The sequence below is a fragment of the Gopherus flavomarginatus genome, chromosome 10 (genome assembly GCF_025201925.1).
Source record: "Gopherus flavomarginatus isolate rGopFla2 chromosome 10, rGopFla2.mat.asm, whole genome shotgun sequence".
Lineage (NCBI taxonomy): Eukaryota > Metazoa > Chordata > Testudines > Testudinidae > Gopherus > Gopherus flavomarginatus.
The window spans coordinates 64,539,248-64,551,584 of NC_066626.1; the positions used below are offsets into that span (position 1 = coordinate 64,539,248).

General features: G+C 42.9%; 1 protein-coding gene across 1 annotated transcript in view; it reads left to right on the top strand.

Moving 5' to 3' along the window:
• The window catches only part of TMEM163 (transmembrane protein 163), a 169,356-nt gene that overhangs the window by 129,070 nt on the left and 27,949 nt on the right, over positions 1-12,337 (top strand). The window contains exon 6 of the mRNA XM_050916038.1: positions 11,888-11,999. Coding sequence (XP_050771995.1) covers positions 11,888-11,999 — 112 coding nt within the window. The remainder of the gene's footprint in view (positions 1-11,887; positions 12,000-12,337) is intronic.

Here is a 12,337-nt window from a genome sequence, read left to right on the forward strand (position 1 = left end):
TTAAAATGCTAACACCTGTTCTCAAAATAATGACTGGTGAAGCTCAAAAGGCTGCTCAAGTGGTACAATGATAATACTTCCCGAGTTCATTGTGGGTATTGTGACAATGTTGTTAATGTATGGGAGGCATGTAGCTACTGTAGTACTGGTCATAAGCGTGTTTAAATAGAGAGAGAATGAATGAGTTAAGTTTCCATCCTGATAAACATAAACGCTTTTCTTGTGGCATTTCAACACTTCCAGAAATATGGAGAAGCACAGAGAGAGCAAAGAGGGTGGAGTCTGTTGGAGGGTGAGATGTGTGGAAGAGGTTCAAGAGGTATTGGAGGGGTGAGGTGAAAGTGTGTGTGTTTAAGTTTGGAGTGGGAAGACGGTCTTTATAGTAACCAATATGAGCAGAAGATTTGGGTTTATGTTTTTCAGGAGTGGTTTACCTGTCCTTTATATATTGTTTTTTCATCCATAGATCTCAAAAAGGCTTAATAATGAGTCGTCTCCTGTTCTTGCACCTGACAAACATGTTTTATTTGGCTGACTAAGTCCAGACCACTTGTATAACAACAACAACAACAACAACTAGGATCATGCATCATTACTAAAATCCTCACAGTGGAACAGAGTCACATCAGTTCCTTGTTAATTTTTGAGTCCTGTCAACTACGTGTGGGTTTTTGGTTGAGTTTTTTGCAGGGGAGGGGGAGTGCTTTGTGGGCAGTTTTGAGTCTCCAAAGCAGTCTTAAGAAGAAGTAGGATCAAATTATCCAGTCATCTAGCTGACATATGACAAATCCTTCTTTGTAGGCAGTGTGTGAGTTGGTTTCCCTCAGAGCGGCCTCTTGATTTGGTGCCCTATCTTCATTCAGGAAAATGGCATTCAATCATGGAGGATTTGGGGCCTCCTGTACCATTTAGTACTTCCCTCTCAAGTCAACTTTCTCCTTGAGAAAATCCAAAGATGAACTGTGTCTACAGCATGATAAATTAACCTAAACGTGTCCTGAACATTGCAACATTGACATATTTAAGCTCTTCCAAGGCCAATAGGAAGATGAGTGGTTATCGGCATAGGTGCAGCCAAAAAAACATGGTGGCAAGAAATTCCTTTTCCTATTACTTGTTCGTCACCAGTGTAGAAACGGATTCAACCTACGGATTGTAAATAACATGTAAAAACAATAACTATGTAACTGATTACATGGTTAAACGTTTAATCGGGAAATTAGAGGTACAGGGGTGCTGTAGCACCCCATGTCTTAGACGGGGTCCTGGCTGCCGGTCCTGTGCCCTGGGGTCCCAGCTGCCAGCCCCAGCCCCAGGGTTCTTGGCAGCAGAGCCCCCGGGCAGAGTTTAATCATTAAAAGAAACCGATAAGCATCAGGCTTATTAGTTAACTGGTTAAACTTTTGCATCCCTAATTTGAACAGGGTTGGAAACAGAGATAGGAGTAATATAGAGGCTTTAGTGGGGGGATTGCTCCATCTTCAGAGTAATGCCAACAAATTGGGATTCTACTTTGACTCAGCATCCTCCAACAACAGATCACAAGTGCTAGGCCAGAAATATTGTAGCTTGATCAATGGGCAGGGATAGCCTTCTGGTTAAAGACCATCAGCCAAGATGAAGAAGGATTCTGATTTCCAAGAAGGAAAGGGCCTATTGAGATTTGTACAGCTCTACGTGCATTGAGAGAGTACCACTGATTTTTTTTTTTCTCCCTCAGGTTTGGGATAGAAGCTAGGGAAGAAATTTCTTGATTGACAGAGAAGTCTGGCTTATTAGGTTAAATTTCCCTTTTTTGTGACACAAATAACTTTCTGGAAGTATTTTATGTAGATTTTAAGCTCTTAGGGACAGGGTCTGACTTCTTACATCTCTGTAAAGCACTGAGAACATTATTGACAATATATACTTAAGGAAATAATCATGACTGGTTTAGGTTTCTCCTAGATGTTGATTACTGGATCGCTCAAGTGATTGATTATAGCATATGGAGACTTACACTTCAGATCTATTCTGACCCATGCTGATAGCAAACAAAAGTTAGCATCTGTTTAGTGGCTTGTGTGAAATGAATTGGTGGTGTCAATCAACTTTCAGCTGGGCAACAGCAGACTCACTAGAGGGGCATTTCTTTATATAAAGACAAACATTAATTTAAATGGCATTTTATATTCATTTGAAGTCTAAAGATATAGAACATGGGTGAGTTACACTGGCAGAGTGGGGAAGCTTCGAGCGCCATGTCTCTTGAACTGAAGATTTTGTTCTCTAGGTATTTTAAGCTGGCCCTTTTCATGAGTCCTAAATTCACTTTAAAAATGTTTTTATTGACTTTGTAGTTCCTAAATTTATGGCTTGGGCCACAGAATCTCTTGAAAGCTGCATTCAGAACATTATGTTTGTATTTCTTATGAATATTCAGATTCTATGGAATTGCTCCATTGCAGCACTTCAGCAGTACATATGCAAGTCTAGACATTCTCAAGATAATATTTGTACTATAATAGATGAATCCATCTCTGTGTGAAGAGAATGCACATCTCCTCCTTGACTCAGACACTGGATTGTCAGATTGTTTTCTGACAACGAAAGTGATTAAAATTCCTTCCCCTTTAGAAGCTAGCTTGTGAGACAGACCCTCTGGATTCTCAGCAGCTCCCTCCAGACTGATTAGTGAAGGCTTACGGAAACCATTCATTATTTGGGATAAAATTTGATTGGGATTTGGGGTGGGGTTATGTTTGCACTGAAAACTGATGACTATTTATACATAAAAACCCACAGGTCTTTGAAATGGAAGCAGTAGTGTTTTTATTTCTTGATACTCTGCATGGAGTGGTTATTAGTTGTACAGTGGTGTCAGATCTACAGATAAGGGATTAGGGCTAGCAGTAAAGAAAACCGGAGGGGGATGGGACAAAGGGAAAGGGTGGGGTGAGGGCAGGACTAGTGCTAGTATTTTTAGCGCCCTAGCTGCACGGCCATTTCGCCGCCCCGTGCACTGGTCCCGCGGCTCCGGTGGACCTGCCGCAGTCGTGCCTGCGGAGGGTCCCCTGGTCTGCGGCTCCGGTGGACCTGCTGCAGTCGGGCCTGCGGCAGCTCTACCGGAGCCACGGGACCAGCAGACCATCTGCAGAAATGCCTGCGGCAGCTCCACCAGAGCCACGGGAGCAGCAGACCCCCCGCAGGCACGACTGCGGCAGGTCAACCGGAGCTGCCTGCCGCCCCCTCCCCCCCGGCAAAATGCCGCCCCCCAATAATCCTGGCACCCTCTGGCGATTGCCTAGGCCGCCTAAATGGAAGCGCCGGCCCTGGGCGGGGAACAGTTTGGTGGCCCTTGTCACAGTTTCAGAGCAACTGCACCTGTATTCCCACACCATAGTCCACAAAGGGCATGTGCTTTAGGCTTCTGGGTCCTAGCCATCACTTTTCCTGGGCAGCAACTTGTCTCTCACTCCACCTTGACTGGGGATTTTAAGGCTGCACAGCTCCCTGATCTATACTGTGATATCCCCAGCAAACCAGACAGCCTAAAAAGGCCAGTGCCTGCTATTTGCTTTCTCTCCAAGGGCTATGACAGTGTATTGTCCATAGTTATAAATTACCACATAACTCTTTCTAAACAAGCACATGTATTCTTAAGGGGAAAGCATTAAAATAAAAGAAGCTACATGCATGCTAAAAGCTACCAGAGATCACCCCAACTCTGAGCTAGGGTTCTGGAACTTTACAGTCCATCAAAACCCACAGCTGGGGTTTCTCCATGGTTACAAGTTCATATCCATCTCAGACTAGAAAGAAGGGTGGGTTGATCAGCTGTTTCTTTATACAGGTCAGGCCTTTGATCTTAGCTTTCTGTAACAGATAATCACCCTTGCCTTAGGCTTCAAGAGGCTGGGTTTTTGAATAACCAGAGGTGGGGAAATCTGCATTAACAATCTCTGCCTAGGAATTCCCCAGGAAATCCACTTAACACTTAACGTCCCAGAAGTCCATACTTGCTTGGCACATTTTCAGTACAGTCTTTTGAACTTCCAGGTCTCCAGTCTATCACATCTCCCCCCTGGAGAACTTATGTACCAGTCAGACTAAAATAATACAAACACATAAGGAAATTGCGATATCTGTAACAGTCCTGCTTTCTTGTATTGGCAGGCCCACGAAGGAGCCATGTCCAACATCCCTCAGGTGAGGGAGTAGGGGTGTATGTGTAAAGCAGTGGCGATGGGCAAACTGAATTTTGAATGAACAAATGCCACAAATTCAGCTCAGTTCAGGTTGTTTGCCCCACTGGTGCTGCCAGCAACATCCCCAGTACCCATTCTGGGATGGGTCTCATCCCCTTTCCTCTCCTCATGAGGAGGGAAAAAGGAAATAGAAGAATAAGATCAAGAGAGGCATCTATATTCCCCTAGCTGGCAGAGCTGATGTGCTCTTAGTGCCTGGTCTGCTGCCACCAGGATGCCTCTCTTGATCTTATCTTTATATTTTCTTTTTCCCTCCTCATGAGGAGAAAGGGGGTGAGACCCATACCCCGTGGGGAAGGAGAAAGAAGAAATACTGTGTGTGTGTGTGTGCACACAGACACACACACGAAGCGGAACAGTGAAGACAATTCTTGTCTTGTCACTCCAACCGCAGGAGGAACTGGCAAAAGGTGATCCAAGCCCCACTGTATCTGACCCATCCCAGAGGGGCTGGGGAAGACTATCCTGCTCCTGACACCCCTTCCATATGATGACACACCTAACTGCTGGAGGGGTAGAGGGAAGAAGCTGTCCTTCCACCATTCAGACGGTAATGTTATTTGGGGAGGTGAGAGGAAGGCAGCCTGTACATCATCCAAACAAGAGGAACACCTTCCCCCCATATAAATATCAGCCAAATACAAATAATTGTCTGTTTGCCCAGCTCGAATAAGCAGAAAGTGAAATGAGGATCTTGGAAGTCCCTCACCACATCCCAAAGATAGGAATGAGTGGGAGGGACTGAAAGTAAAGAGGGGAGAGAAACCTGTGCCCTGCAAGGCAGCCACTGTATTACTCCAATTGTGCAGATATGAGCAACTAGGAACTGGTAGAAATTCTGTAGCCTGGAATTAGACAGAAGCAAAAAAGATAAATATTAAAAACAAATAATAGCTTAAATTTAGTAACAGGGCTGGGGGGTTGTATTGGAGTTTCTTCCAACTACTCATCCAAAGGCTACTCAGAAGTGAAACATCTGAGGTGAGATATTGGTCGGACCCCTGAAAACATTTGGAAGGGATCCCTCTAGTGACAAACAACAGTGAAATGAAATCTTGAGGCTCTATCCATTCCCCCCTTCAGACTCTTCCCTTCTCATATGAGTAACCACCCCCCACCAGGCAAACTTGCTTATGCTGCAGGGACTAAGCTAATTAACAGATGGTCACTGCTCTGCTTGGAAAGGTTGAGTTTAACTAAATGCAGCATGGACACGCAACTGTCATTATCCTGTTCTCACCTACTCTGGTGGTCAAAATGCACTTGGTTGAAGTATAGGGGGCTGCTGGGTGGCTTTATCAAGGGGCAAGACTTGAGTGCTCCCCTTTCCTAGGAATAATTTCTCTCTGACAACTTAAAGAGCACAATGTTTTAAAAGACATTAAATATTAACCCTAAAATGCAGGGATTACAGTCCATCTACACTGCAGCTGGGATCATGCTTCCCAGGCATGGGTGGACAGATACCTGTGGGCTCAAGTAGCACACTAAAAATAGTAGTGTCAGTGGAGGGGGATGTAGCATGGCAGTTGGGTTCACCTCCCAGATCCCCAGGGAATGTACGCTGGTGGCTAGCCCAAGCTGCCGTCCATATTACCCCTGGCCACGCAGCTACATTTTTAGTGCACTAGCTTGAGTAGAGGTAGCATGTGTCTGTGCTGAGAAGCATGGTCCCAGCTATAGCATAGATGTACCCTAAAAAATGCACTCAGATAGCCTCCCTTATGAACCAGCCTTGAATCAGTGTTCTAACCATGCCTTATAAGGCAGCCACTGCGTCACTCCAATTATGCATCAGCACAAGGTTGTTTTGTACAGGAGGATTCTCATTGTTATAATGTGCAGAGAGCAGCTTGCGCTTGTGTGGTTTGGAGAATGGCCGTCCAGCACTGAACCAGACTAAGTGTGCACTTATATTTTATATATGAAATGATATGCACTTGCTCTCTCTCTAAATAAATATGAGAGATGTGGGTACAGAAACACAACATGGAGAGCAATGTAGGAGCAAGGGGAGAGGGAAATGGAAAAGGAAAGAGCCTCTGTTTACCATGATGAGAAGATTCCATCATATGGAAATGTTCAGCATCTAAAATTTAATCTGTAACAATTCACTGCTATTGCTTTACTTAACATTATACAGAGAGAAAATTAACAGTGAGACTGTGTAGATATGCTCCCTCCTTTGTGATTTTCAGATGCTAAGGCAAGAGGTACAAAGAAGGTGGGGCTGAGGTATGGTCCCAAGGGATCTCGTGCCAGATGGTCAGGCTTATTTTATTAATTTAGATCTCCATTATTGTCTCTCTTCTAGTCATTTCTGAGAGGGACAAGTTAGTTTAGCAAGAGAATTATTTCACAGCCACCGAGTGACACATTTAACTCTTATGTTCCTATGATACTACATATTAGTGTATGCATCCGTTTAATATCCCTCCTCCCAAAGCAACTGACCTGCAAGAACCCCTCCTTGTGCCAATAACTCCAAACATTTTAACCCCCCAAAAATCACTCCAATGGACTTCTCCCAGCTGCCAAACCCTACCACAATCTCCCTGACCCATAAAGCAGCTGCATAACCCTCCTGCCATCCTCAGCCAACTATCTTAACCCACCTTATCTCAGCTTTTGAATATTACTGCAACCAATCTCCTAGCAAGCAACTTGAGCTGACTCCCCTCATGCTACCTTTTCAACTATTGACCCAAAGCTGGCACTCTCATCTCCCATCCTAGCTGCCAAACTCTTCCTCAGTCTTATCCACAAGACAAGGGCCCTGAGCTGACTCCTCTTCCACCTGCCATACACTCCTGCTAGCTCTGAGCCAAGAGATGCCTCGTTCTTCCTATCTCCAGGTATTGTGCACCTGGAAAATCAGGGAGCAATTTAAGTATCAGAGGGGTAGCCGTGTTAGTCTGGATCTGTAAAAGCAGCAAAGAATCCTTGGCACCTTATAGACTAACAGACGTTTTGGAGCATGAGCTTTCGTGGGTGAATACCCACTTCTTCAGATGCATGTGGTGGAAATTTCCAGGGGCAGGTATATATATGCTAGCAAGCAAGCTAGAGATAACGAGGTCAGTTCAATCAGGGAGGATGAGGCCCTGTTCTAGCAGTTGTGGTGTGAAAACCAAGAGAGGAGAAACTGGTTCTGTAGTTGGCAAGCCATTCACAGTCTTTGTTCAATCCTGAGCTGATGGTGTCAAATTTGCAGATGAACTGAAGCTCAGCAGTTTCTCTTTGAAGTCTGGTCCTGACGTTTTTTTGCTGCAGGATGGCCACCTTAAGGTCTGCAATAGTGTGGCCAGGGAGGTTGAAGTGCTCTCCTACAGGTTTTTGTATATTGCCATTCCTAATGTCTGATTTGTGTCCATTTATCCTTTTCCGTAGAGACTGTCCAGTTTGGCCGATGTACATAGCAGAGGGGCATTGCTGGCATATGATGGCATATATTACATTGGTGGATGTGCAGGTGAATGAACCAGTGATGGTGTGGCTGATCTGGTTAGGTCCTGTGATGGTGTCGCTGGTGTAGATATGTGGGCAGAGTTGGCATCGAGGTTTGTTGCATGGATTGGTTCCTGAGCTAGAGTTATTATGGTGCGGTGTGCAGTTACTGGTGAGAATATGTTTCAGGTTGGCAGGTTGTCTGTGGGCAAGAACTGGCCTGCCACCCAAGGCCTGTGAAAGTGTGGGATCAATTTAAGGAATTAAGGAAAGTGGATTTAGAATCGGAAACCCTTTTACTTGTTAAAATTGTTCTCTTTCTCTCTAGTCTACCTATGTAATCTATAAAGTACTCAGTTGCCACAGTACCTAATGCCACTCTGTGGATATTGTTTAAAACTTTCATCTACTATCATATTAATTTAGGTACTGACAGGCAAACTATGCTCTTTTGAAAATCTGGTGTTTTATGGGTTTAAACTAAGATCTTTGGGACAGGAACTCTGTTTTTTATTTTTCACTTTGTACATCTGCCATAAAAATAAGAGCTGGAAGAATGTATCTGGTCACCCAGTCCACATCTCAATTCTTCTCCATCATCAGATCCCCTATTCCACTATGTGAATAATTATAACAATATTGAAGTTGTATTCTATAATTCAATGACAAAAATAAAGTATGTAGAAAAATTTTTTCTGAAACCCCTAGAAATACACTCACGTATTCAGTTTAGGAGTTTGTAGAAGTTATATCTATCTATTTAGAAACCTGCATTACACTTATATGTTATCCCTGGGTTCCAATAAACTGACTAGACAAATTCCAATCATATTAGTAACACACAACAGGGCAGTCATAACAAATGGCAAAATACATTTTAGGCACCGTGGATATGACAGAACATACAAAAAGTAAATTGAATTCAGGGCAAAAACCTATGCTACACATCCTTATATTGCTAAACACATTTAGCATCAGATCATAGCCTCTCACAAAACAGGTCTGACACAGAAGGAACAAAACAAATACTATGAAATAGAAAGAATCACACATACCTTTTTCAAGATTCTGAATGAATAGTTAGACTTGAATATCTCCTACATCAAGAATTCTCAGACTGTCACCACCTGAGATCCTTAAAAAGAGCCATGCTTGTTTATTGTGAACCTAATCCCACCATTCTTTGCAGTCACATCCCACAATCCTTTGAAGTCCTATACCAAACCGGGGCTAGCTCTGACTAGCAGATTGAAGGAATTCTGGTTGAAGTGAGAAAAATGTCATCTTATCATATTCTCCACTAATTGGCAGAAATGGTATAAATACAGAAACCTATGCCATAGCACATCTTTGATTATACAGTGGCAAATTATTATGTTCATTTGACTTTGTAAACAAAGTACTAAGTGGCTGATCTGCACTTTTGAAGTTCAGCGTTCTCCCAAATGCTGGAAAAAGCAGAAAGGTCATGCAAACAATGTATCACGTACTAAAACCTCAGAAAGCTACAGAAGCAAAGTGACCCACAGATTTCCACAATAAGGCTTTAGTAGCAAAGTAGATCATCTTTGAAAGGATCACAGCTGGTGATCATGAAATCCACACTGTAACTGAAAACTTTTCCTGACAGTTCAAGTAAATCTATCACTTACGGAACATGCGCCTATAGGGGGAAAAAGTTGTAACTGTCCTAAAAATTATATCATCTTCCATTGCTATATGCAGTGGTGTTGTAGCTGTGTAAGTCCCAAGATATTAGAGAGACATGATGGATGAGGTAATGACCTTAGTCTGTACCCCCTTAAAATTCTTGTGTTCCAAAGCCATTCCCACGTGATTTAGTTTCCTAAAATTCCTTGATGCCCTAGGCTTGAGGAAACAACTAAACTTAAATCCTACCTCAAAAAATTCCAGTTATGCAGAGTTGTCTCATCTCAGCCCTAGGTCTTACCTTGGTGAACGTAATATAGGAGAGACACAGCATTTGCTCCACTGAGTGCTTCGTGAATTGTTTCTTTGCATTTGCAGATGAAGTTTCACAAAGCTAGGGCACATTTCATGCTCTGAAGAATGTAGATTCCTTAACAGAGAAAAAAGATCTGATTTACTCTCTTCTTGAGCATCAGGATATTTGGTGAAATTCATCAAAGAATGAATGATAATTAATTGCACATATATAGAGGTGAAACTATCAATCTATATTCAGGATCAGCAGCTGAAGGTTTTTTGTCCTCCCTGAGAATATGAGGAAAATTGCCTTCATCTATAAAGCAATCCAAGGCATACTGTAAGCACTCTGCTAGCCCCCTTTTAATTTGATTACATTTCAGATTAAATTTAACATTTAGAACTAATTAGGCTGTACCCACGTGGGGATCAGAACTATTTAAACATGCTTCCCTGACTGCCCTGGATAGGGATGGCAGTTGGACAGCTATGTCAGTCAAACCATGCTGTAGACTATAGCATATGTAGTTCGGACAGAAACTGACCAGGAAGAAGTGCTGAAAGCCTGGCAGGCCTTGTCCTCTTTGCACTCCTCCCACCTGCGGCAACAGTGAGAGTTCTCGTGCAGACACCTGCTGGCATTTTTACATCCTGTCTAATCTTACTTTGAGAAAAGACAGATGACAGCCAAGTGGGTGCAATACCAGTGGCCAATCTACACTCCCACTCATGGAGTTGTGCTACTTGACAGCTGATCATATGCTGCTGGTCGTATAGCCAGACCACCCTCTCATACTCTCCCCACACCCATTTTCTGCTATAAACCCTACAAGGATTTCCACTGACAACGATCAATGGAAGGCAGTGGTGACTTGTGACTTTTTTGACCGGTGAGGCACAAATCACAAAACAATTATTTCCACTCCAGTCCCTGTCCAATGTATACTTAGGCAGCTATTAAAACCAGACCTTATTGATAGTGACAAAGCAGCAGGTGGTCCTTGGAGTTGGAGCCACCACTGCCATTGCTGGCACCCAGGCCAGCTTGGAGGTGGAGCAGCATGGGGCACAGGTCACTTGCTGGTTTAAACTAGAGCAAATGGTGAATTCTAAACGTCTTTAAATCATGATTAGAGGGAGTCAGTAACTCAGCCAGAGGTTAGGGGTCTATTACTGAATGGGGTGGGTGAAGTTCTGTGGCTTGCAACGTGCAGAAGGTCACACTTCATAATCATGATGGTCCCTTCTGGCCTTAAAGTTTATGAGTCTAAATAGAATAGAAATGTATATGATTCCCAACTACACTTAGTGAGTTATTTAAAGATGTTATGCTCTTTTGTTCCCAGTGCCCATTGTACCTTCCAAAGCCCTTTTTCCCTTTCCTTATGTCTTGCATCATGGTAGTTGCCTCTGCTGATAACGTGGGTGAGATGCGTCAAGTTGTTGCCAAATCCTGTTGCTGTCAATGAGGATTTGTGCCAGAATATTTTTATCATAATCCCATGGTGCCATTGACATTGAGCTACTAGAACCTGCAGAGATGAAAGGACATCAGCAGAGATGAATCACACAAATCAAGACAGTTCTATTAACACTGTGTTGCAGTTATAAATGGTCTACAGGAGTCATACGTCACCGGAAGGATTTCAGTTGTTTGTGGTAGAAGTTTCTCATTTATTTGTATTGATGTCATAACAGCTTAAACTAAGTGCCAAAGCAAAGTCAATGGCAGATTGTGAGACCCGGATTTTGGCTGCAGAAAACAGTAATTGATAGCAAAACTCCTATCGACTTCACTGGCACCAGGGTTTGGCCTTAATACACCTCCATCCCTTCCTTTTTACCTCAGAGGAAATTGTACACCCAGAAATGATGTTAAAATCATATTATTCAGATCAAAATCAACCAAAATAAGGAAGCCAGGATGACTTTATAACTCAGTTAACAGATTGCTTCTTTGTCTAACCATTGCATGAGTGGTAGCCTCCAGTCAAACCCAGATCAAAATATCCCCTAACTTTGAGTAGTTTGGCTCAAGAGCCAAAAGTTTGTGCTTGGGCCCATCACTAACCATGTGTGATGAAGCAACAAGACACAGCAGAGCGAGCAAAGAGTGGAATGGAAATCGTAACTCAAAGTCTTTTCCTTTGTTGGAAAGTCAGCTATTCCAAAATAGAATTTGACATTTAATGTACAGGACAACTAGGTGTGGAAGACATACTAATATCTACTCTCTTCTTTTGCAGGATAACTTTCTGTTTAGTGTCTCCATTCTAAGTGGAATCCTTTGCTCTATTTTGGCAGTGATCAAATTTATGTTGGGAAAGGTCCTTACAAGCAGAGCACTGGTAACTGATGGTGAGTAGGAAAATATCTCATTCCTCATACAAAATCATTCAGCTAATGTCACGCGGATTGAGAACTAGCTGAAGACTCAGGAACAAAGGGCAACGGTGCATGGCAAAATACTGAGATGAGAGCACTAATGGGTAATGGGGTATCTGAAGTTTAACACCATTCACTGGTATTATTTAGTATCTTACACAATATGGAACAGATGATTTTAAGAAGGCTAAAGTGTTTAATGCCTGTTTTGCTTCAGTCTTCGCTCAAAATGGGGACCAGGTTAATGGGGACCAGGTACTTAACACAATTAATATTAACAATAGTAGTGAAAGAACACAAGCCAAAATAGG